This window comes from Periophthalmus magnuspinnatus, chromosome 1 (genome assembly GCF_009829125.3).
Source record: "Periophthalmus magnuspinnatus isolate fPerMag1 chromosome 1, fPerMag1.2.pri, whole genome shotgun sequence".
Classification (NCBI taxonomy): domain Eukaryota; kingdom Metazoa; phylum Chordata; class Actinopteri; order Gobiiformes; family Gobiidae; genus Periophthalmus; species Periophthalmus magnuspinnatus.
In genome coordinates, this window is record NC_047126.1 from 27874379 (window position 1) to 27901559 (window position 27181).

A 27181-nucleotide genomic window follows, 5' to 3' on the forward strand; every position below is an offset into this window, starting at 1 on the left:
TAGCCTAAAACAAATGGAAATGCTCTAAGTGTTCATATTTGGGTAAAGCTAAATAATAATTTGAACTATGAGTTCATCCCGAGTTAGACCGCAGCACCCTCCGCACAGCCCCGCGGCCAGGTCCCCACACAAGGACTCTACCGGAGGGATAGAGATGGAGAACATCCATCATCAGGATCTGGGACTCGGGGGAGTCATTGGAACCCCATCACCACCGTCCAGGCAAGCCTGGAGCCGGGACAACCCAGGGTTTGAGCCAGAGGATGAGATTATGAAAGCGGACTGGCCTCCATCGAGTCCCGGGTGCAGATCTGCCTCCACGGCCTCCAGCAGCAGCTGCAGCAGCGGCCTGGGCAGCTTCACTGGCGGGGGCAACGGACACATGCCCCGAGGAGCCATGTACCCCACTCCCACAGTGGACAACCAGCAGCAGAACAGACACCCCAGCTGCATGAAACTAATACTCCACAAGATCAGAGGTAATTCTGCCAGTTATTTACTGTTACCAAGCCCATTAAAAATCACTTACTCAATGTCAGCTCTTTGCATTTTCAGTTTTGTGGGGCACGGAGTTGATGGAAGACAGTGACAGTAGCAGAGAAAGATATCTGTGGAACATCTTAAGGGAAATGCTTACATATATTGCATTCCTCATCACTCTTTGTATCTGTAAGTAAACATTACCCTGTGGACTTCCAAATGCATTAACAGGATATTTTTATTGTCAAGTCTTATGGCATGTTTATAAACACTTAATAATAATAACAAAATCAGAGCAAGAACTGCCAGCATTACAGAGTTTTACTTTAAGCTGCAAAGAATCATGCCTAATTGTGGTTTGGGGTGGAGCAGGGAATGGTTTCCTGGTAAAGGCTACCCAATTTAAGTATGTTATGCCAAGCAACAGAGCGCAACTATTGAATGTGATTCACAGAATTAGTCACAGTTGAGTAGGCTACTATTTGCAAGCTTAAAGAAAATGGCATAAACACACTTACCTTTACCCCATTTGATGTTTTTCTACTATGATTAAATCCTCCACAGTAACATATGGGATGGTGAGTGCCAATATGTACTACTATACCAAAGTCATGTCTCAACTTTTCCTGGACACACCACTGTCTGCTGGAGATCCTGCAACATTTAGAAATCTTGCCACCATGGATGATTTCTGGAAGGTATTAATGCTGCACAGTTTTAACTAAGAATGTAAAAATACTTAATTATTTGCTATAAAAGCAACTTTGTTTTCCCCCAAAAGTTCACAGAAGGACCTTTTCTTAACGGCATGTACTGGGATGTGTGGTACAATAACAAAAGCCTGTCAACAAATCAGAGCCTTATTTACTATGAAAATCTCCTCCTTGGCGTGCCCCGGCTGAGACAGGTCAAAGTGCGCAACGAGTCGTGCTCTGTTCATGAGGACCTCCGAGACATAGTCCAGGACTGCTACGACATGTACACCATAAACAATGAGGACACTGCATCATTTGGCCCCAAGAAGGGAACAGCGTATGTAAAAATATTGTGACCATTTACAGTGCTTTTGGTCTCTAGTTGATTAATCGGTCAGTGTGTCTTAGTCAGTCAAGATTTGTATTAGTCGAGTAATCGTTTTATTTAGATTATAAGGATTTTTATGGCACAATATGTGCATATATATTGTTTCTACTTGTTTGTACTTTTTTCTATGAATAGTTGTTTTTTCATTAACTCCCATGTAGGTGTAGTTTTGTGAGTGCAGTTTGAGTCAATTACATAAAAATATGTAATAGTTTTGAGAACTTTTGCCACACCCCCTCAACTACATTCCTACTATTTTATTATTTTGTAAATTTCTTCCAATTGTTTTTTTTTTTAGATTTGTGCACACTACAGAAAGTGATATGAATAGCAGCAGTCACTGGGGCCAAGTGTCAAAATATGGAGGTGGAGGATACTACCAAGACCTGTCCCGCACAAAAGGGGAATCGTCACATCAGTTGCAATATTTGAAGCAAAACTCGTGGCTCGACAGAGGCACCCGAGCAGTATTCCTCGACTTCTCTGTCTACAATGGCAATATCAATCTTTTTTGCATCATCAGGTAAGATTCATAAGGTTGTAGGGTTTGTATTGAAAATCAGATAATAATCGATACAGAAACTAATGTTGAAAATAGATACTAATTTGAGCAGGTATTGATAATAAAAAATTCACATTTACAAGACAGAAATGAAGCTTTTCTGAATAGCTTTAGATTGCTCTAGAGCTGTATCAGAAAAGTGTGTAAGGCCACATAGACTTGTTTACACTTGTCAAATATCTCTTTCATTTCTTGAAGTATTGTCCTTTAAAAAACGCTTTTCAATTTGATTTGATCATTTCGAACAAAAATTGAAAATCTAAACCATTGTTATATTTAATTTATATTGGCGAAGTTTATCATTTTACTTCTTGATTGGACATGGTCAGCAGATATGACACATATAGAGGTAATTCCATCACAGTTACCTAGCAACCATAACGTAGTCATTACGATTAGACTCATAAAAATAGATGACAACACCTCTATTTTTGTTAAATGTCAGAAAATGCCTTGCTTGCGTGTAAATTGTCCCTGCAGTTTGGATGTAATTTTTTCATGTTGATGACATACAGTAGGCAGAGATACTCTGTTTTAGAACTCACCGCTACTTCCTGTAGACAAAAATACAGGAAGGTTAATGCTAGAAAGTCAGGTCAGGAGGGACGATCTGCTGTGATTGGTCATTCAGAGTAGTAAGAGGGTTCATTTTTTTAAGACAGGAAACGTGTTAGGGTTAGAGAAATGGTTAGGGTTTGGTTAGGAACAGGTTTATGTTAAGGTCAGTCTTACCTCTACTTACGCCATTAAATAAAACTTAAAACAGTCAAAAATATAACATTTTAGGCCTTTTCGTAGCAACAGAATCTAATATGTTACCCTGGCAACAAGAGCTATGTAATAACTTCTGTCCCTCCAAACCAGTCTATCTATTGTTAACCACACAGAAAGTAATGGTGAGCTCAAATATCATTCAAGCGTAGAAACTGACATTTTAGTGATGTAAAACCATGATTAATATTTACCACACCAGGTACTATCCCGTCCAAAGCAAGTAATTATTGCATATTACATATGCATCATATGCACTTTGAGCTAAAGCTAAACCATCTTTTGTTTCTCATCAGGTTGTTGGCAGAGTTCCCTGCTACAGGCGGCGTTGTGACCTCTTGGCAGTTTCAGACAGTGCGTTTGATCCGTTATGTGTCAAGCTGGGACTATTTTGTGGGCTTCTGTGAGATAGCTTTCTGCCTGTTCATCCTTTATTACGTGGTGGAAGAAGCTCTGGAAATCCGCATTCATCGGCTGCATTACTTCAAAAGTCTGTGGAACTGCCTTGATGTTCTCATCGTCATGGTTTGTATATCCTCAATTAAAAGGTGCACTATATAACTTTTCTGGTGAGAGTCCTCCACTTGCTTCTTTTTTGCAAACTCATCTACCTTACATTAAATTACAGTTTGTATTGCAAAAAAAACGACACAGTGAAAATGATGCATTCTTATTCTGATGAGGGTCGACTCTCCACAGATCTGACTTGTAAGTTGGCCTAGTGGTTAGCCTGCGCGGAAGTGTAATGTCATAGAAAATTCAAAGCAAAGCAATAACATCTTCATGAAAACTATCAGATGATCGCAGACCCTCCACCAGAAAAGTTCCATAGTGCACCTTTAAAACATAGCTATTGTTAATCAGTTTATTGAGTTGAGTTTTTGTGTGTTTTAGTTAAGCGTTGTTGCAATTATCATGTTCATAACCAGAACAGCCATGGGGGGAAACCTTCTCAAGATCCTGTTGGAGAACCACACAGCTCATCCCAGTTTTGAAACCTTGGCTAACTTGCAGGTTCAGTACAACAATGTAGCGGCTGTCATTGTGTTCTTCTCGTGGGTTAAGGTATAAACAAATAGACTTTCATTTTAAAATTTGTGTTTCAACATTCTAAAATTGTGCTATACTTCACAGCTCTTTAAATTCATCAACATCAACAAAACAATGAGCCAGCTGTCCACCACTATGTCTCGCTGCGCCAAGGACCTGGTGGGGTTTGCCATCATGTTCTTCATCATCTTCTTGGCTTATGCGCAGTTGGCATACTTGGTGTTTGGAACGCAAGTCAACGATTTTAGCACATTCCAAGATAGCATGTAAGTGTAGTTCATGTGACAATTGATACTTCGCTGCTGATGTCATCAACATTCCCTGGGATGGGGGGGTGATGCTAACTGTAGGCACTTGACTATCTGAAGCTCTTTTACTCAAATCTGAGCTTTATTTCAATGCAATCTGATCAAAAAGAACTGACATATCTGGAACTACAACAGGTGAGCTGATTTGTGCTGTTAAACAAATCCCTCTCAAATTGCATTGCAGTCACCACCTAGCTAGCAACAGTTTTTCACAGTCACTCTCACCATTTGGGCTGAAAATCAAACCCCTAAACCGGACCATGAATGCTCATATAGGTCACAGGCTCCTGAAAATTTGTTTTAAATTAATTTAGTATTTGTTTTTTCTTGAGATTTTAGAAAATGTATTGGGCAGTGTTTGCTAATGTTTGCATTGTGTCACCATGGTAACTGCTGAACATGACATAGACAATATGCATTACACACCCAATGTGACATCCCTGCAAAGTATCAATACTCATTATGTGCGTGGTAGTATATGATAAAGTAGCAATATTTTTTTTTCTTTTTGATTTTCAGTTTTACTCAGTTCCGCATTATCTTGGGAGACTTTGACTTTTCAGAAATTGAGGAGGCAAACCCAGTCCTAGGACCGCTCTATTTCACCACCTTTATATTTTTTATTTTCTTTATTCTCCTGGTAAGAATGGATTACAATATCATATGCCCATTTATGTCATGATATATGGGATATTTTGAAATTCCTTGTCATTTGTTTTGTTCCAGAATATGTTCCTGGCCATTATTAATGACACTTACTCAGAAGTGAAGGCAGACATGTCGCAGCAAAGGTCTGAGATGGAGATGACAGATCTAATTAAGAAGGTAGTTAAACCGTCCAAAAGACAATGCATTATCCATAGTTATTCCTGAATGTGTACTACAGTATTCATGTTTTTGTTCTGGTATAAATCTCATTCCACACCCAAATCTCAAATTCCTCCACGCCCAAACACAACAAGTTCAGTACACTTCCACACACACTACATCAATATTGGGACTACATCTGGACTAGACCCGGACTAAACAAGGAGTAGAATATGCCCAAACATGTCTTTGTCTGGACTTAAGTAAACTCAGAACACGACCAACCAAGAATAAAACTAGATCAAATGATAAGATGTGGAGATTATTGTATTCTGTATGAGACACCTTATCAGTGGTTTGAAATCTTTGATTGTTTTGAATCCTCTTGTACCTCTTACCCTTATTTCTTCTAGTTCAGAAAGCACTAGTTGCCCCATGCAGTGCGTACTTTTACAGTAGCTAAATGTAAAAGACTGCACTATAGGGCCTTGAAGGTCCAGGATCTAGTTTTTTTTGTCAGAAACATAATTTAGCATTGCTGTATCTCAATAAGCTATATTCCTAGTTTTTACTTGTTTACGTTATTTGCTAGGGCTGTAACAAAGCTCTGATGAAGCTGAGGCTCAAGAAGACAACGGTTGATGATATCTCGGACAGCCTGCGCCAAGCTGGGGGCAAGCTCAGCCTGGATGAACTTCGTCAAGATCTTAAGGGGTTTGTTGTTTTATTGAACAAAAAATATGTTGTTAGTAATTACTACTAATATATTATATACATATATTTTGTTTAATTTTCAGAAAAGGCCATACAGAGGCAGAAATTCAGGCAATTTTTGCCAAGTATGACCAAGATGGTGACCAGGAGCTAACAGAGCATGAACACCAACAAATGAAGGATGACCTAGAGAAAGAGAGAGTGAGTAGATAAAAGTCACACATACTCTTTTTACTTTTAGGAGTGGCAATGCTCAGTGTGTTTGTGCCTCAATGTGTCTGTGCCTTAGTGTGTCTGTGCCTCATACACGGTGCTCAGTGGTCCGTGCCTTAGTTTGTCTGTGCCTCATACACGGTGGTCAGTGTGTCTGTGCCTTAGTGTGTCTGTGCCTCATACACGGTGGTCAGTGTGTCTGTGCCTCAGTGTGTCTGTGCCTCATACACAGTGCTCAGTGTGTCTGTGCCTTAGTGTGTCTGTGCCTCATACACGGTGGTCAGTGTGTCTGTGCCTTAGTGTGTCTGTGCCTCATACACGGTGGTCAGTGTGTCTGTGCCTTAGTGTGTCTGTGCCTCATACACAGTGCCTCAGTGTGTCTGTGCCTCATACTCTAGGAGGACTTGGATCTAGAGCGTAACTCGATGAGCAGACCTAGCACTGGGCGGAGCTTCCCTCGTACACAGGAAGACTCGGAGGAGGACGACGATGAGGACAGTGGTCACAGCTCTCGCCGCCGTGGCAGCAGTTCTGGCGGTGTGTCCTATGAGGAGTTTCAAGTGTAAGGCTGTTAAAATAAATACAATTTTTGTCAAAATAAATTATAAGTGAACGCTACATAAATGTGATGATGTGATGTATTAAAACTGTAGGAACATATGTTTATACTTCTCAGGCTGGTGAGGCGTGTGGATAGAATGGAGCACTCAATTGGCAGCATTGTGTCGAAGATAGATGCTGTGATAGTGAAGCTGGAGACCATGGAGAGAGCCAAGCTCAAAAGAAGAGATGTGCTCGGCAGATTGCTGGATGGAGTTATGGAGGTAATATTTTTTATGTTCTAGTGCCTACCATTGTTGCTCAATGTGGAACTAAATACTAAATCAACTTTTTTTGCTCCTAAACTGTGTATAAGGTGTTTGAATAGCATTCTCTACAATTCGTCCTTCGTCCTTCTACTATTGTCCTTTATATATAAACATATATATATATATATATATATATATATATATTATATATATATATGTATATGTATATGTATATGTGTGTGTGTGTGGGGGGGTGTTGTATATATATATATATATATATATATATATATATATATATATATATATATGTATATATATATATATATATATATATATATATATATATATATATATATATATATATATGTGTGTGTGTGTGGGGGGGGTTGTATATATATATATATATATATATATATATATATATATATATATATATATATATATGTAACGTAAATAATATATATGTAACGTAAATACTGTCTTAATGTTGTGTGTGTGACAGGATGAACGTTTGGAACGAGACTCAGAGGGGCACAGGGAGCAGATGGAGCGGCTGGTGAGAGAGGAGCTGGAGCGTTGGGAATCTGATGACATGGCCTCACAGGTGAGCCATGCCCAGGCCGCTACCCCTGTGGGCCCACGGCCACGCCCTCCGTCCTCTCTGTCCACTGATGGGCCTGAGAGCACCCTCAGCAGTGGACATGTGTGAAGGAAAAAACAAGCAGTGGGAATGCCATGGAAAAATTGAGCTGGACATTTTCCTGTATAAAATAATGAGGGACACATACACCGCTTTTTGCACAAAGTGTGCTCACAGAAAGAAACACATTTCTGTAAAATCTCTTCAGACTGCATTGCACTATAGGTGTGTTTTTGTAAAAGTCTCTCCGGAGAAGTAAAGAAAATATGAAGGATGTAAATGCTGAATTATGAAGGTATTGTATATTTGGTACTATGCGGTCTTTACCATAGCAAATGTTACTACATAGTAAGTGTGCTCAGCTGCTTTCTGTGTACTTTCACATAATTATGAGCATTCCACCAAATACCAAAAAGCCATTTGTTTGAATGTTAATGCATTGTTTCATCCTTAACTTACATTAGGTACAAGTGTGGCACATTCTGTCATGTTTACTCACCTTCTGTATACCAGTTAAGCTTCTATTATAGCTTATTATGCATTTGTGATACATATTGTAACGTTAAACAAACTTCAATTTGGAGTGCATCTAGAGTTCATGGGAAACCCATGCATTTATTTTTCAATTGTGCCTTATTTTTTATAACGCATTCCACTTTTAGCTATTACACCAATAAAGTAATAATACCTATTATTTTAATGTGTTTAGTTTGTTGTTAAATTATACAGTATATAATGAGAAAATGTTTATGATATAATTAAAAGGTTTCAAAATATAAATGTTTATTCAAATAGTAGACAATATACAATCATTTAAATCTTTAAAAGGATTTGAATTTGTTGATTTGTTTTGGTTTATTGCTTGACAGCACAGTCTATCACATTACCATCCATCAAAACACCTTGTATAAATATACTCCATATAAAAGGAAAAAAAAGATTAAATCATTACAAACATAGCATTAAAAAAGCACCAAAGCCAAACAACCAGCCAACATTTATTTTTGAAGTTTAAGTCAACTTTTTCATGTAGCGTAGTTTTAAATAGGTGATAATGAGAAATATTATCATCATTATAGCCAGAGCCAGATGATTCTTCCACAGTCCCCAGGCAGTGTATTCAATGCCCAGGTAATCCAGATACTGCTCACCTGTACACCTACAACAGGACGTTAAAGAGTTAATGCTTACATAATTATCAATGGTAAAGTCCTATAGTAACCTTTGACCTTTTCAGAAATTACAGATTACTTGAAATTAAACACCTGAATATTACAGACACAAGTAACTCACATCAGGCCATTCAGGCTCACTGTGCTGTTTATTCTGATGGTTGCCATGGTTTCAATTAAATCTTCCTCACAGAATTTTAAACCTAAAAACTCATTGACCTCTAAGGCCTAAACAAAGAAGAAATATCAAATAATTAATAGAGAAGATCAACAAAACTCAAAAACAGACTACGCAGAGGTATATTGTATAGAAAATTACATTAATTCACTTCACTAAATATGTTCACTTACTGCAAGACCGTAGCGAGGAATGCTGAAGTACTTGAGCCATGACAGCCAGTCCACGATGCTTGGGAGGTTTACCAGGAGCCCTGAGAAAATCTAAAGACAAAAAAACATTGTACTTTACATAAAAATAGGTAGTTTTTTGTTATTAAACCTTTTTAAAACTCTGTTACCATCATGAAAACAAATGTTATGGTCATGAGGAGGCTTGCCAGAGCCACCACGCTTTGATCTGCAGCGATGGCCAGAGTCAATGCAGTGGCAGTGTAGGACACAAGTGTGACTGTCAGAGTGAAGATGAGGAATGCTTCAACTGTGCATTTGAACCCTGGAACAAACAATACATACAAGAATTAATATAGTGTTTGATACCATGTTACCATGGTACTTAGTTGTTCTGACAGCACACGGCAATTGCTCTTTGTCTTTAATATATATGTTTTTTACCTTTTTAGTCTATGGAAATGGGTTTTCACTGTAAAAAGTAAGGATTTCGACAGGTTTATAGTAATAAAAAAAAAATCAATTCAGTCAACTGGACAAACGTTTTAGAGTGACTGTTGAGTGAGTTGTAATCAAGTACTTCTGAAGAAGCAGCCCAATGCCATCACTTTAAAACTTTTATCCAGCTGTTACCTCCTCAAAAACATACCTGAAGTTGTGTTTTGTTTCATTCACATATGTTTGAGTAACCTTTTATTATTAGTCTGTTTACATCTCCAAAGCTCAAAATGCTCTCTTCCACCTTGTGATGTCGTGTGACAAGACTGAAATTATCTAAATGATTCTAGTGAAGATGTATGGAGTTTAAAAACACAGCAGAGCACTTCCTGTATTACAACATGACATCACAAGGTGGAACAGAGTGTTTTCTGTTTGAGAGAAGAACTATGCAGGGTTTGTGTTGATGAAAAAAACACAACTCCAGGTATAGTTTTGATGAGAAAACATTATAAGAGATCAGAAAATATAATAAACATAATAATAAGAGACAGTATTTTGTTGAATTGCTAATTGCTCTGGCAACAGTGCAAATTTTACATCATGCTGAAACCCATGGAGAGATCAGTTATTAATTAAGTAGTTACTAAGCCTAAATCAATTTGAACTATTTGTTAATTTTGAATCAATTCCTTGTCCATGCATTATTAACACTATCAAAAGTGTAGTTACTATAAAGTCATCATTTTATATGATGTGAGGTGAATATACTGTCTTGAGCTTTACCAATCATGAAGTACACAATGCAGCTGAAGATGACAGAGGTGATGGTGCGCATAATGAAATCAGCAAAGATCTTAGACAGGAAGTAGACTGACACTTGGTAGTATCCGCTAATGTATTCATGCCTGTAAACAGACAAAAAAACAAAAAAACAAAAGCACATTTACAACATAAAGAAGCAACTGAGCTTAAAATGAAAATTCTCCACAATACCCAAATTAATAGATTTTACTCACACAAATAATTTCCTTTCAGTAATGAAGAGCTCTGCTGCAGTCACTGTGCTGAAACACTCATTGGTTGTGATGAAGAAAAGGGCACCCATCCTAAAAGAGTAAAAACATACCCAGAGTTGTGTTTTGTTTCATTCACATGTGTTCAAGGCACAAAACCTAGAAGTGCGCAACTGTGTTTTTAAAGCCCACACACTTTCATTAGAATCACCTTCATTAGATAATTTCATCCCTAAAATTGCCAATCTCTACTGAACTAAAGGTAAAAGGAGCTGTTAACTTGAAAACTACCACTACATGACATCACAAGATAGAACAGAACATTTTGAACTTTGGAGACGTAGCCAGAACAATAATAAAGTGTTACTCAAATATGTGTGAATGAAACAAAACACAACTCCAGGTCTGTTTTTGATAAGTTAACAGCATTATAACATGACTAAAGCTCACAATTTTGCGTAATATATGACCTTTAAAAGGTGCAACGTTTTTTGGAAGTTTTTTTTTACTTATCTATCGTGAATTTATTCAATTACAGCAGTTTTTATAGCTCAAAAATACCTTGAACCCCATGTATTCTTATTGTGAGCAGGCTTGACAAAACTGCCCTGGTGGTGTTTCCTGCTTGTTTCCATGGCGATAGACAGGTTTAAAGCCATATATTGCAACATCAAGACAAAAAAATAACATCATGGTGACCAGAAAAAGTTATATACCTTTAATTAAATGGAACAAATTATGTTTATCACAACTAATCTAAGTCACAAAAATAAATTCCCCAAATCTAACTTTAAATTACATTTGGTTGAGCCTCAAGAAGATTATTGCTGTAAGAAGATTGTACCATGGCCACATACATGACCTTGACTTTATAGGGAGGTGGCAGACACTTAAGCTGCATACACTGGGGTCTGCTATACGGCCTATGCTCTGACCATAATAACATTAAGGCCTTATATTTCACTGAAGCGTGCAGAGGATAGAGAGAGGTCTCTGTGGTGTTATATTTACCGTACCAGGCTTTTCTCAAACGGATAAGAAGATTAATTCCTTTGTGTTATAGTGAAACAAACACTTATACCATATTTTTTTACCTGTTTTGGATCCCACTCTGGTCATCTTTGACTGAGTAGAAAATGGCTCCCACGATTAAAGCCAGAACAATGTTGACAGTCAGCTGTGAAAAAAGAGAGTTAAATCACAGATTGATGATTTAGATCAATGAACATCCAAAAAATTATGTAGTTCGGTCTAGGTCTGGTCCATCCATTCCCTCCACAACAGTTTTGAGTGATTTTTAGCATTGATTATTTTTTGTTAAAAACCTGCCATGGCTCCTCATTAGAATTACATGACTCTCAAAGGAAATTTTCATTTGAGGGTTCAATGGTGAAGTGTGCATCTTTATTGTTCCCCAAAGCCCTTCATCAGATAGAACAACATGAACACATGGTCAGAGGCAACGGGAGAAAAGAGTGAGAAAAACAAAAGGCAACATGAGTTTTAATCCCAGCAGTTGACAGATTATGACAGAGCAAAGCGGTTCCCAGGGTGCGGGGGATAAGCTGATAAGGGTGAGCCTTTTTTACTTCATTCCCCCTGGTCTTTCATGTGAAAGCAGGCCACTGCACTGATGGTCATGGCACCATCATGTGATGAATTCACAGAGAGGCCAAGGGGCCTCGTCCAGATATGATATCAGTGCAGATCCTCAACAGAAAGGCAATAGCGGGGTCACAACAGTCACCAAAGCCGATTAGGACACCCATGCCGTCTAGAGCCACTTTTGAAGGATTATTGTGATTTATGTAGAGCCAATTAGCTGTTAATAATTCTTAAAGTGAGCATACTTCTGATGGCATTTTGACGCCATGAGAAGACTAATGAGAGTATTAAGTGTTGACCCCTGACCTGTTGTCTGCGTGTGCTGTTCAGATCTACAACATCAGTCTGTGCGCTCTGAACTACCTCCATTGGCACATGGTGTCACACTATAATTAAGCCATAGTTCAGTGGACGTGACTAACGGAAATGACAGCACATACCAAGCTCAGTGTGTTACCTGTGCCACAGATGTCTGAGGGTTTAACAGGAGGTTTTGCCAGGTCCTCTTTAGCACCCAGTGCAGCTGGTGGAGGTATGGGCTGTTGTAGGTGATGGTGTGAGACAGTGGTCGCGACTGGCAGTTTTTGTCCTGGACAATGCGTTCAAGTTCACACTGTGTGTCAGTGAAGTAGCAGCTGTTCCTGTATTCTTCCACTAAGCGCTCCTCAATACTCTGCCTAGACACGCTCAATTCTTCAAAGTCCAAATCTGCACACACACAATGTATACATAAATATATATAACATATAATATTAAGTTTGAGAATTAATATAAGTTAAAGAAAATCTTGTACCTTCAGGCCCTTGCAGTTTTATCATTGTTGTTGCTGTAGAGTCTCCATTTATGACATCCAAGAAGAAGTCTGCTGGGTTATTGTGTGGCTCACATGGGTATCCTGCATGAATATTCCATTATTATCTTATCAACATGCAAACATTAGATAATAACCTTTAATTCAATATCAGGCATTACCAATGTTGGCAAAATAGTCCAGGGCATTGGGCGCAGGTCCGTGGTACACCATTTTGCCGCTAACCAACAAAGTGAGAGTGTCAAACAGCCTGTAGATGGAGTAGCGCGGCTGATGAATAGACATAATGATGGTTCTTCCATGACTTGCCATTCTGCAAAATGACATAATAACATTTCATCATTTAAATATTTATGTATTATTATTTGTATGTGTTTATGATCACATTCTAGGCCTTTCAGTATATTTCCATGAACTGGGCGTTACCTCTTGAGCATCAGAAGGACAGAGTTGGCTGTGCTGGCATCAAGTCCAGTGGTTGGTTCATCCAAAAAAAGAACTGATGGGTCACTGATCAGCTCCATGCCGATGCTTGTTCTCTTCCTCTCACCTCCTGATATCCCCCTGGACATTGGACTGCCCACCTGTCATATTACAAATGCATAGATAAATAAGTTACTTCAAATTTAACTCTTCGACTTCCAATGAGAGAAATTTCCATCATAAATACAAATTAAAGCTAGATGATAGAGGACATTCTGGTTGACTTGTACAGTAGAAGTAGAAGACAAAACTGCAGCTTTTGAAGAAACTACTTTTTATTTTGATTTTACTGTGGCATTTTTTCCTGTGGGATTGCAAAAACTCTGTGAAAAGAGTTAGCAATAACACAATATCTATAAGCTTTACCATAGTATCTGCAACTTTTGTGAGACCCAGATCTTTGATGAGGTGATTAACCCGAGCCTCTTTCTCACTTTGTGGGACAGATATGGGCAGTCGGAGAGCTGCAGAAAAGCACAGATTTTCTTTCACGGTTAAGGTCCCCATAACAACATCCTCCTGCGAAAAATGTGAAGGCATGTTAAATTATCAGCCAAGAAGAAATGATAGTTATTGAGAAAACTGAAGCACCTGCACTACATATCCAGAGAGACACTTAAAATTTGGAGGCTGTGGTGCTCCATCAATAAGAACTTCCCCAGAGAGCCCAGCGGGATCTTTCCTTGCTGCTAAAATATCCAAGAATCTATGAAAGTAAAAGGGAGACATTACTCTATATTACATGCATGCTGTCTTTTATTTATGGTTAATTAAATAAGGGTAAATATTTTTAGAGAAACACAGGATACTCACGAAGACTTGCCACTACCAGTAGGACCAAGAATGGCATTCAGACCTGGTTTCATCACCCCACTGTAAAACAAATACAACACAATTTCTCTTATGTACCTAAAGATATACTGTATTTTCTGTTAAAACCTACAATAGGATCTACAACAGACTGATGCAAAAGCAGTTTCAAACTTTCGCTCCCTGACAGACAGCACTTCCTGTCCCATTAATTTCATGTAACAAGCAGTCAAGCACTTTTTGATGAGTCTGAATAAAAAGTCTAAAAACAAGTCTAAATAACAACGAATAGTAAATGAATATGTATGTAAAAATATGAATTCTTCACCAAATAAAAAGTGTGTTAATATATATAATTTAAACGCAATTAAAATCAGTAAGCTATTTAGTATTTTTCTATTAGTAAAACCGATATTTCAGTTGAATATGCTGTATTTTGGGTGATTTGGTGTAATAATATTTGAAGAAGTAAATACACTTTATAATGAAATTCTAACTAGTGTAACAAACATTTCAAACTTGATTTCAATACCAAGGAAAAGGCTCAATACTCTGATTTTGATAGCACAACAATGGAAAAACCACAACAGAATGTCATTTTCAGCACAAAATAATAGCGGTTTCTTTCAGTGTCGATATTTGTTAAACTAAATATCTAGTTTCGCTAATGACTAATTGTAACAAAGGTTTGGTGTGACCACTGACTTGAGTTCATGTAGGATTTGCCGGCTGGCTGTCTTGCGCTTGCACAAGGGGGCGCTCTTCACTTGCACCTTGTACTGGAGGCTGTGGAAGCTCACGGTGGAACCACAAGGCTTCAGGTCGTGCTCTGTGGCTGTCTGCACATCGGGCCGGCTGCGTGTGCCGTTGGTGCCTCTGTCTTCCACCATTGCGATATTTATGTGACTGACCCGTTCCATTTTTCTATAGAATAAAATTAGAATAAAAAATGTAACATGAAATATGAAAACATGAAAGTGTTGATGATACAAATGACACAAATGATTAATCACAATGTTCAGTTTGTGGCGTTTTAGTATTGTTTTAGCATTTGGATAAAAAAAGTCTCTCTTTCTAACCACAGTAGTGTGCTCCAGGGAAGTATTCATTTTATTTGTGTAGTGTTTAACATGTTGTCAGTGACATCCACACGAAAGTCTCTGTACACTGTCTGATCTTATTATTATATTCATATCATATCTTATTATATTTATTCATTTTAGAGCGAATCCGCAAAAACGTCACAGAGATACAACTGGACAGGAAGTACTGATGCTAACAGTGAGTTTGCTGGGAGCTGTTGTGCACAGAGCCCATTACCATCTCTGTAGCAGCGATACATAACATGTGTCTTGAGCTCTATCTGAACAAGTATAAGACACATAGACTAGTATACATCCATGTACCACTATGGAACCTACGTGGACGACTGAGGGATTACACAGATATAAGGCCACATGGGAATATAAAAGAAGGTACAGTGATTTTATGTTGAAAATTACATTCTATTGCCTAAATAAATAATGAGTATTTATATATATATATTTTTATTTTTTATTATCATCATGGTATTGGAATTGGTACTGAGAATCAATTTATTTAGGCCATGATTAAACTATTTGGCATAGTTTACAAATAGTTTAAGTGGATTTTTTACTGGTTCCACTGTGGGATCCACTGTTATCTAATTTTCATTTATGCCACTGTAAAAAAAAAAGAAAAAAAAAAAAGCCTATGCATAATTAGCCTGAACATGAAGTATGAAGATAGATAATTCATACTGAACAAATAGTTTATTAAGAATAATTCCAGCTTAGTAACTACTTAATACCTTAAGCCACATGTGTCAAACTCAAGGCCCGGGGGCCAAATGTGGCCCTCCACATCATTTTATGTGGCCTTCGACATGGTAAATTAAAAGGTATGATGGTCTTAACGTGTCATTTTATCAAGAGATATGTCATTACACAGCCATATTTTTACATCTATGCAAATTAATATGCAATATTTGAAACTTGAATAAGTAATAAATACAGAAACAGTTAATTAACAAGTTAGTAGTCCCATCTATTTTACATCTGGCCCTTTGAGGACAGCCATTTTGCTGATGTGGCCCTCGCTGAATATGTGTTTGACACCCCTGCCTTAAGCCCTAATGCCTTACCCCACGTCCTAACTGGTGATGCACGATAACAGAATTTTCAACTGATAACAAAAATTTTAACATGTTTGTCACTGATAATGGATAAAGTAAATCCCATAATATGAACGTGATTTTAAAAGTGTAGCCTAATACTTTTCATTGATTTGTTTTAGTTTATAGGCCAAAATATGACTGAAACAGGTCGTATAATAGGCTACATATAAAGCCTATGGCATTTATTAATATGAAGTAACAACACTGAGTTGTAGCCTGCTTATAAGCTCAATGTAAATTCATTCTAGACTGTGTCCTGGTAATGTCTCAGAGAAACCTACATTCATTCTTCTTGCCACATTGTGAATGCTGTTTTATTTTGTTATTTTTCTTATTATTAAAAATATACTTCAGATAAGACATATTCTCCTTGGGTTTCGTGCTTTGAGCAGCAGAGGTGCCTGCTCCTCTGACATGAGATGGATATAGGTCCATCCAAGAATTTGACTGACACAGTCTCAAAGCAGCAGCTCTGTATTGTGAATATATTGAATAAAAAGTTAGCGGAGAGAGGCAGACAGTATAAAGTATTGTACTATCTAAGTCTGTATTGGGCTGAAACGTGTCTGTGTGACCTTTTCATTTGGCATGCACGTCTTGTTTGACACCTTACCCCTCAGTGACCCACGTGTTTTCTCATTTACACACTGAGCCTCAAACAGGCAAACTCCTCGCACTCCACCTAGAGTCATTTGACTGACTAAAATACAACAAGACCTAGTATAGTTCAGCCCCATATCGTACATGTCAGTCAAGATCAGCACTGTGCCGGGGCCCAGTGTGCGGCCGCAGGCTGGAGCAGGAGGCACGGAGGGAGAACAGCCCAGAGGAAAAGCGGCCCAATATATTTGTATTTTCGGATCAAATTATCAATGGAAATTTTAATTATCTGTGTCATGTCACAATTACTATTATCGGCCGATATTTTGCACATATAGCCTCCGTCCTAAGCCTATATTAACCTTATATTAACCTTAACCTTATATTAACCTTATATTAACCTTAAGCCTATATTAAGTCTGAATCAATCTGTTAACAAACTATTCAGTATGAATGAATAAAGCATGGGGAAATGATTCATTCTTCATAAAGCCTGATCCATATCAAGGTTAAGGTGTTGAATTGTTATCAAATGTAACAGATATATGGGCCTGCTCAGTATTACAGCTAAACCAAGAGCATCAGCCCATGTTGTTTTATGTCAAGCTAAAGGTAAGATATTATTTTGATATTGCATATATTTCTGTAATAATGTTTCTAATGTAAACATGTTATTTGGTTTATCTCTTAACGAGTTCTCAAAATTGAGCAAATATCCAAACAAATGTACTGATTAATTACTGTTTTGTGATTAAATTGAAATGATATGTGGGTTATTGTATGCTTTTATTACCAAAGGTGATACTGAATCTATGTAACTACATTTTTTTTTTTACATTTGCATCAGCCCATGTGGATTGAAAATGTTTAACATCAAGTAAAAATATTCACTGAAGACTGAAATACTTTTTTTTTAGTTCACCATGTAAAATTAAAAAGATTTAAAATGCAGTTTCTTAAAATAGAGTGTTTTAAAATACAACAGAAAGAGCAGCCAGTCAGAGAGCATTTAAAAATGTCTTACCAGGCCCGGAGCGTGGGTGAAATCAAACTGGTGGTCTTGAGTGGTCTCGCTGTCTTAAGGGCTTTTCTGCTGGTCCAGAGCAACATCAGCTCATGACAGAGAAGACAGGTGCACTACCTCACAACCAACCACTTCACTGGACTTAACAAGGAGGCAGGCAGAAGGTTTAACCCTTGTGTCACCACGACAAACCTGCAACATATCAAGCCTGCAGAGTTCACACATTTAATGACATTTCATTTGAGCAAAACCCAAATTCAGGACAGACAATGGCCCTGTTTCAAGAAGCAGGTTTAGGCTAAACTCAGACTTTGTTAACCCTGAAAAGAGTTCAACTCAGAGTTTTCTGATTCACAGAGAGGGTTAACCTAAACCCTGAGTCAGTCACCATGGTAACTCACTCTGTGAACCTAACCTGGTCCAGAGCAGGGTTTTTTTTCCTCTAACCCTGAGTTTAAAGGGCCTATATTACGTTCTTTTCTGAATTATGTTATAATAATGAAAAATATACCTGGAGTTTGTTTTGTGTCATTCACACATGTTTAACACCCTCCATATTTAGGCATAGTTCCAACGGAAAACACTCTGTTCCACCTTGTGATGTCATGTGATAATGTGTTTTTAAACTTCAAACACCTTCACTGGAATTATCTGGATGATATCGACCCTGGAATTTCCAATTGCTACTAAACCAAAGGTAAAAGTAGCCATTATTCTTTATTTAATTCATGAAAACTCAACATCTTAGATTAGTAAAAAAAAAAAAAAAAAAAAAAGTAGCTAAGGTAACTAGCTCATTTAATATAAAATCTGAAATCAAATATTAAAATGGCCATATTCAATTATATATCTTTAAACCTTTAGTTTGTTTTTTGTTTTTTTTTATCTAAGTAGGCTGCAGCAAAATTATGTAGGCCTTAATATTATTGGAATTTTAATATTAAAGTAGGATAAATGGATAAAACAATGTGCTCCTCCACATTATTTTTGTATTAAACTTGACTGATCCACAGTCATCTTCTCTTGCCTCTAAGATGGAACTTTCCTCTGGTTTACCGTTGCCATGGGGAATCCTCTTTTTTGGGATCCATTGATAAAGTCTGGTGTTTTCTGCTAATCTCGAGATTTACCATCTGAGTTTGCTAACTTTGCTCCAAACCTGTTTAGTGAAACAGAACACTCAAGAGTTGTATCTCTCAGGGGAGATTAGCTCCGAGTTAGCGCTTAAACCTTGTGTTAATTTAACTTTCTTTTAGAAACGACCATTTTCAGTCTTTTTATGCTCATGTTTATTGAGAATTGTTTTAACCAAAATCATTGTACCAAGTCACAAAGAAAACAAAAGAGAATTAAACAAACTATAAGGAGATGTTACAAAATGCAAAAACAAAAGATAGAAAAAACATTAGTTTTTTACGATTATCGCACAGTCCTAACATGTATGTTGACATGTGACGCTTGAATGGCCAAAACAAAGTTGGATGGTAGAAAAGCAAGCAGGGCTGTACAATATTGCATAAAATATCAAATTGTTAAAATCTTTCATCAGCTTAACTGATTTCTAATTTCAAATAATCCATACTTGTATTTGTGTAAATTTCTAAATTTAGAGCATTATCATTAAGAGGTATTATTTTTTAGTGGTATTTAATCAATGAAATCTGTTTTCTATTGTACAGCCTCATCAGAAAACATTCACAATGTCATACATGGCTCACAGACAAATCTTTAGTGTTGCATTAAGTGTGCTTTGTCTTCTATAGTTCCACAGATTGTAATAAAAATGACATATTACAACATAGGATTCAAACACAGTTTCTATTGGTACATAAATGTAACAGATTTTCAATGTACATAAATAGAATTATATACAAAACCTATTTTATACAGTTCTGACCGCTTCCACATGGTAAGTCACAATAGCACAGCTGTACACATTTAAAGATAGTACAATTAATGAAGCAACTATTAATACTGACATTTTTGGTAGTGATTTCATTCAATATTAAATTCTGCAAGTACACCGAAAAATGTACTATAGCACAGTTTTCTTTGCAATGTTATTAAATATAATCTCTGGAAAACAAATAGTTGCAGCCTTAATTACGTGAATGATACGAATAAAATACAGATTTGTCCAACTATTCACAAAAGCTGTTTTTCAAGATACAAAACATTCAGAATTGTTAGCATTTCCGAGGCCATTAAACTTGTGCAACTGGGCATTCACTAATGTTTCTGAGAAATAAGTTATTAACAGCAGCAGGAGCATTAAAAAAGAAACTTCAAGAATAGACGTAGACGTAAAAACAATGAATGCCTGCTGTAACTTCCAATGGAAGATACTAAAGAAGCTTAGACATTTTAAATAATTTAGTTTAAAATCCTGAAATATCCCAATCCCACTCTCATGATACCTATTGTCTCCACTGACTGCCATTACAAAAACAATTTCAGTTCTTTTTGTAAGTATTGCCAGTTAATCAAACCATGTACTACCATATTACGATTTACCTTTTTTCTCTAAGTACCACAAACACAAAAAATGTTGAATGTTTTAGACTGACTTAGATTTTTGATATACTGACTTTTTACATTTCAAATTATAATAGACAAATAAATCAAATAAAACACTTGGTTAGCAGTAATTACTTAATACGTTGCTCACAGTTAAATCTCCCCGGAGTTTCTGCTATCGGGAACTTCTGATAAGGTCATTGGCTCATAAATACAACTTTGTACGAATGCCTTGTTAAGTGCACATCATGAATTCACTGCTTCACAAGACAGAGATTAATAAATATCATACTACTCTAAATGCTGGAAGCCTTAGATATTTTTGTTTTGGGCTAACCACTTTTCAGAATAGCGCACAAAGAGCACCATTGAGGGACTGTATTGCACAAAATGTTGGGTCCACGGACCTCATTTCTTCAGTGTCTGAAAGACTACGCCCAGCGACCGCTCGACACAAAACTGCGGCTGAATGAAAAGTTGGAGTCGGAGCTCTTGTGCTTTCCCCATGCGCCAAAGGGCACCACGATAATTGTGCTGTTGTCCTCAGCGCCGTACTGCAGGGCCTGGAAAGGAAACCAACATGTCCACTTTAGTTATGTTTTCATGTGCTACACCTCACTGCCACCTACTGGTTATTCATATACACACTTAACGTAGACATTATTTGGGGTTGACTCTGACCTGTTCTGAGATCCTCTGAGCCGCTTCCTTAGGGTCATGGCACTGATTGATGACATTGCAGATTTCCTGGCTGTTCATTATAAAGTTGATGCCGTCTGTTGTCAGTGCCAAGAATGAGTCATGGACATGGTGCAGCTGAATAAAATGAATTGAAATGTTAGTATTTAATATTTTACAAGCTTAAAGCCAACTCAATTCCATACATACTGAATATGTTCATAATTAAAGCTGTACACTTTAGAGTCAAGTCTTTTACTGACATATATAATAGTTACTTTGGGTTCCTATTGGTAAATTGGCAAACACCATCCTCTTCTTTTAGCATTGTGTGGTGCAGTAATACAATAAATCAAAAAGAATAAATTGGTAAACGTACATTTACTTTTTTGGTTTCAGGTTCAGCAATCACACCCATGTTCTTCAAGTCAAAATCTCCAATACTACGGGTCATTGCCAACCTGCCATTGACATTAGGCTGGCCCAGGCTGTTCCAGGTGATGAAACCCCCACTCTTCTTTACTCTGGTGGCAAACACATGTGAGAAGAGAATAAGTTAATAGGCAGGCATTATGAGCTGAACTTGTAAGTCCTGGCAGACTTGTGCTTACCTTATCTTTTCGTCTTTCCTGTCTGGAGTGTGATCATCTGTGAGCCTTAGGGCCTTTCCCCGACGGCACAGCATGGCCCGGCTGTCCCCCACACTGCCTACCACCAGCTCAATGCCGTCTCTGAGCAGCGCCACAGTGGCTGTGGTGCCTGCATTTGTGGCAGGCGCTACAGAAACATTAAAAGACAATTAAAAACAATTAAAGAATGTAACAGAGTTTGTTTAAACAGAGAGTTGCTGCTCAATGTTTTGGAGCTTATGGTAAATCTCACTCTCACATATCCACAATACAGGGGCAGGAGGGGACACAAGAGCCAACAGCAGCCAGTTTAACATGCATTCTTTCATTTAAATAATTACGTTAATTCACGTTGTGTAGCTGACAATTTATATGGTATATGAAGTGCTAAAAGATTACTTACATTCTGTAGACATTTTTGAGAATTCAGAAAAGTAATAATTATGAAGAAAATGAGAATAGATGAAGCAGTGACAATTACCCAAAACGTACTACAGGTATGGACTAACTGCCCATTGTTTATCATTGTTCTTAATGATAAGCAGGAATGATAGTTGCTTGAGTAAGAACACTACCAAATTACAAGTTATAAAACTATAAACTGGACCATAACTGTAAAAGACAATAGTACACCTCCATTCCATAGGACAGGGGATGGACTGACTGTGAGACTAACACATGACACATAATCAAACTGATGCACTGGTTCTGAAGATGCTTGCATACTCTTGGCGAGAGAAGAAAATAAAAGGGAGGATAGATAGAACTGAGAGAAAGATAGGGAACCTTCCAGTAGTCCAGGATTTAGGACCCGCTGGACTCTCCTTCAAAACTAGCCTCTCGTCATCCACATTGGTGCCAAGGGCCTCCAGCTCTGAGCTGGTGCAGCAACTGTCATAGATAACATGCACACACACACAGGCATATTGGGACAATTCATACAGCATGGCCAATAAAGAGCCACGTACAGGTACACTAGCTGTCAATACAGAAAGGATAACAAAAAGTTCTCAAAATCATTTTAGTTAATTATCTTAAACCAAGTCAGTATGACTTCAACAGCAATACAACAAGTAGCACAGAGTTTCATTTTCATGTATGGACACAGGCAGCTACTTTGGTCATCCCAATACTTTGCCAAACACAATGACACTTCTAACTTTCACAATTTTGGAGTAGCATTTGTTTTTAAACACATGGACTTTACACAGTGACTGTGGTTTGTTTATGGTTCAAGTTTATGCACCATCAATGTTGGAACAGCCAATCATTAATTCACTCACCCATAGTGCTTTGTTACCCAATTTGTTATTGAAATATTGAGTATTGAAGTGGGTGGCATTTTTTTTAAAAACATGTTTGCTATAAGCAACGTATACATTCCAACATTGTTAATGATTAATGTGCCAAGTGTGCATCCATTATTATGAATGCAGTTTGGGGCATTTCACCTTTCCAGTTCCCAAGTCATATGATACAAAACACAATGTTTTGATAATCAACACATATTTCTTTGTTCACACTTGCTTCTTGTTGTATATGGCACTGCAAAGCTGCAAAACACAACTGCACACTCCTAGGCCTAAACCTATTTATAGAGAGTAATGCAACCTTTAAGGCATGTGGGATGTATAAAACATGATATGTACAAATGACATGACAGAACTTACAATTGGGAAAGAAGTGAAGGTGCTTTGCAAAAGCTTTGTCGATTTCAAGAAAAGCTTTTGTTAAAACCGTTTCCAAATTCTCCTCCTCTGACACAAGGTCCCTGAAACAGTCAAACAAAAACATTCACTTTCACTCTAGAGCTACAGTGATTTAAATAGACAAAAATACTCCAACAGAATATAGTTCAAGTGACAAAATTACTGCAGTTCTTACTTGATAAAGGTTTCCATGTATTTCTCACAGAAGTCAGCTGCCTCTGGCCCTCCATGGCCATCAAACACAGCAAAGTACATAATGCTGTCAGTCATTTGGGAGACCTGGAAACGATCTTCATTCTCTTTGCGTTGACCAATAAGTGAGGCAGAGCCTACTCTGGACAAACTCACTTTGGGAATGGGCTTGCCATAGCGAATGCTGGGCGGCAGCAGAATTGGTTCATCAATGCGATTGTCCCAGATGCCAAAAGAGTCCCAAGTAGTGGGCCTGCCACTACCGTCTGGATCAAAGCGTGTATTGCTTGGACGCTTCTCTGTAGGGCTGTGAAGATGTCTCCTTGGTATCCGATTGTCTTGCTGAAGCAGTTGCTGGATTGATGGCTTCTGCAAAAGGCTGCTGTGGCCATGAGGCCTGGTACACCTGGCCAGACGGGCAAGACAGACTCTGGACATCACCTTGTCGGTGCAAACAAAGGAGAAACTTGAGGACTGCGCAGTGTTTCCTGTTCAAACAGAAAGACACAAGGCTTTCATTAGGTTACAAATTCCCCCAGTTACTTGCCACATAGGTTATTTTAGTAAATATCTGTTGACCACACTGAACTAGCTAATAATAATATAAGGATTTATACTTCAACTTAGAGACAATAATACAATTTTCCACATGGGGAAACTTATAATGCGTGCGATGGTGTTGCTTTATTGAATGTGCACACACGTCAACATATGTATTCACAGTCTTTTGTGTAAACATATATTGCACATCCATAGTGTACCACAAAACTAAATATGAATCAAAACGCATTGCTTACTAATGCTATAATAGCCTATATGCGACAAAAAACATCAAAACTAGCTAACCTAAAGTATGATGCAACGCAGCACATGAAGGCGGGACGTGTCCGGTACAGGGCTCACGATAACACAATGTTTAGCTGTTGAATACTTGCACGGATCAAGTACTGTGTACAAGAACAATATATAAAAGTATCAATAAAACATCTATTACGACATTATACGTGGTATATGATTAGCTCGCTGTATCTCGCTAGCGCAGCAAATGCCTAGCTAGCCTTGTTATTGTTAGCCTTAACTGATTAAGCTGCGTTTTATCCACCGACCTTCGAAAAATGACATCGCTCTGTAATTTAGAGTAAGAAAGACATACTTTACCCTTCAACTATGCAGTAAAATCCTGTAATTCTGTCTAGGTGTGTGAGAGGCGTTCCCGATGATAGGTTAGATGTAAATGAGGGCCCTCATCACAGCAGAGAGCTCGGTGTGTTATCAAACACGGCCCGTGTCTGGACCAATCAGCGCCGCTCCCGCAGTGACGCCTCCCTGACGCCCACGAGACTCACGGCGCGTGATTGGCCAGTGGCAGATGAGCCGCATGGAGCTAAACACGTGAGTTTAGCTCATAGAAATAGACCATATAAGATTTTTTTGTAAATTATTATTTTCTAGTATTATGAGCTAGCCTATCTATCATATTTAATGACCAGAGTATGCTCTTTCATTTGTTATAGGCTGTGTTGTGAGCAGAGGTGTCGTTGTAGCTTTATCTATGTGAGAGTCAATAAATCCGTTTGACTTTACACTTCAGATTCATGGTCTTCTTTGACGCTTACACCAGAAAGGCAAGGCGAGTTTATTTGTATAGCACAATTTGTACACAAAGTCATTCAAAGTGTTTTACAGAATAAGAAAAATATTAAAGTCCCAGTACAACAAATCAAAACATAAATAATCACAAAAAATCATCATACAATTAATATTAAAAGAGAAGAGTGCAGAATAAAAACCTTTCAGTCAAATACACAGCTAAACATGTGGGAGATGTACTTTGGTGCTAGGCCATGCAGAGAGTTTTACACAAGCAGAGCAGCTTTAAAGTCAACAGGAACAGAAGGAACCCAGTGCAGAGACCTGAGCACAGGACTTATGTGCTTGTACTTCCTAGTTCTAGTTAGGACCTGAGCAGCAGTTGTTGTTCTGGATGTACTGCTGTCTTAATGCTCGTTTGGAGAGGCCAGTGAGCAGGCTGTTACAGTAGTCTAACCTACTGGACACAAATTCATGGATAAGTCTCTCCAAGTCTGGTTTTGACAGTAAACCTTTGATTTTTGCAATGTTTTTAAATGGTAAAAAGCTGCAATTGTTACTGATTTCATGTGGCTGTTAAGGTTCAAGTCTGAGTCCATTATTACCCTTAGATTTCTAGCCTAATTTGAAGGTTTTAGAGAGACAGACTGGAGGTGACTGCTGACACTTGCTCTGTTTCTGTGGGCCAAAGATAATGACTTTGAGTTTAGCAGAAGAAAGTTGTTTTGTGATTAATCCTTCACTGGAGAAGGTGGTGGTGCTACTGGCTTGTTCTCTGGGGAAGATGGTTGTGCTGCTGGTGGTGACTACTTCACTGGTGGAGGTGGTTGTGGTAGTTGTGGTGCTGCTGGTGGTGCTGACACATTGGTTCAGTCTCTGGCTGGTGCAGATGCTTCTTTCATTGCTCTTTTCTCTCACTGGGCCAGGACCCTGTCCAGGCCAGTGCCTCAGAGCGTGGAGGAGGTTCTCCGTCAGCACTCTCACTCCACCTCTGCTCAGGTGTGGGCCATTTCCCTTGAACAGGTCCTCTTGTTTCCAGAATAGATCAAAGTTTTCATGTAGTGCAATCCTCTGTACAGCCGTGTGTTCAGCTGAAACAGCTGCGTAAATTTGTTCATCATCCTTCTGTCTATGCTGGGAAGAGGTCCACTGATGAACGTCTTAACTTCCACTTTATGAAGCTCCTAGAATAATTTAATGGAATCCTTTTTCAAGATTTCAGTCTGTTCCACTCTGATGTCAGCAGCATCCAAGTGCACAATCAGCGGTTTAACTTCTCGGTGTGTTGACAAAACTTTTGGCAGGAGTTTTGTAATCTCAGAAACAGTGTGACTGGGATAGGAGCAAGCTTGGATTCCTCTGTCTGCCTGCGCTCTTTTGCCAACTTCATTGCTCTTGTTTTGTAAAAAAAAAAAAAAAAAAAAAATCAATTTCCTGTTTGTATGTTAACATCAGTCTTTCTAAATTTTACTTTTTATAAAGGGCATACAGACTGGCCACTGCCCTGACAAATGTCAGAATACATGCGTTAAAAATTCTATACAAGTCTCAAGGAGGAGATTATAGCCTAATGCAAGCATCCAAACTTGTAACTTGAAATGAAATATATGCAAGAGACGGCCACAGCCCAGTGATTAAAACTGAGTCAATCAGAAAAATGCATTTAACATATCATTGACTGGAGTCTTTATTTAGAACAGGTCTGTATAACAATGCAGTGATGCAATACAATTGCTCATAGTGGAAGAATTACATTTGCAGTAAAAAGGTATTCCTGTGATCATTGGCCATTTTAGGAGAAGGCCAGAGGGCCAGAATTGGCCCCAGCCCGCTTGAACACACTTGTGATACTGCTGTTAAAAGTGTAACCCCTCCATTAAAGAGTACTACATGTAATCTTTGTTTTCTTTGGTAAGCAAAGAAAT

General features: G+C 38.1%; 3 protein-coding genes across 3 annotated transcripts; 1 reads left to right on the plus strand and 2 right to left on the minus strand.

Annotated features, from left to right (window-relative positions):
- Positions 1 to 8131, plus strand: pkd2 (polycystic kidney disease 2). Its single transcript, XM_033971869.2, has 15 exons — positions 1 to 479; positions 556 to 669; positions 1045 to 1178; positions 1262 to 1512; positions 1862 to 2086; positions 3193 to 3421; positions 3791 to 3961; positions 4031 to 4212; positions 4774 to 4894; positions 4981 to 5079; positions 5654 to 5775; positions 5859 to 5976; positions 6387 to 6550; positions 6665 to 6812; positions 7300 to 8131. Exons 1-15 carry the CDS (start codon positions 68 to 70, stop codon positions 7504 to 7506), a joined length of 2697 nt encoding a protein of 898 aa, XP_033827760.1. The 5' UTR covers positions 1 to 67; the 3' UTR covers positions 7507 to 8131.
- A 311-nt stretch (positions 8132 to 8442) lies between these two features.
- On the minus strand, positions 8443 to 17990 carry abcg2d (ATP-binding cassette, sub-family G (WHITE), member 2d). Its single transcript, XM_033971880.2, has 16 exons — positions 17942 to 17990; positions 14826 to 15044; positions 14124 to 14183; positions 13902 to 14016; positions 13677 to 13829; positions 13254 to 13411; positions 12989 to 13140; positions 12810 to 12911; positions 12474 to 12724; positions 11506 to 11588; positions 10415 to 10504; positions 10182 to 10303; positions 9128 to 9282; positions 8961 to 9050; positions 8731 to 8837; positions 8443 to 8596 (listed from the first exon to the last, which is right to left on the minus strand). Exons 2-16 carry the CDS (start codon positions 15038 to 15040, stop codon positions 8449 to 8451), a joined length of 2001 nt encoding a protein of 666 aa, XP_033827771.1. The 5' UTR covers positions 15041 to 15044; positions 17942 to 17990; the 3' UTR covers positions 8443 to 8448.
- A 1229-nt stretch (positions 17991 to 19219) lies between these two features.
- ppm1kb (protein phosphatase, Mg2+/Mn2+ dependent 1Kb) lies at positions 19220 to 24966 on the minus strand. The gene is made up of 7 exons (XM_033971949.2): positions 24825 to 24966; positions 23650 to 24154; positions 23436 to 23536; positions 21748 to 21913; positions 21516 to 21660; positions 21140 to 21274; positions 19220 to 21021 (listed from the first exon to the last, which is right to left on the minus strand). Exons 2-7 carry the CDS (start codon positions 24102 to 24104, stop codon positions 20890 to 20892), a joined length of 1134 nt encoding a protein of 377 aa, XP_033827840.1. The 5' UTR covers positions 24105 to 24154; positions 24825 to 24966; the 3' UTR covers positions 19220 to 20889.
- Between the last annotated feature and the right edge of the window lie 2215 nt (positions 24967 to 27181).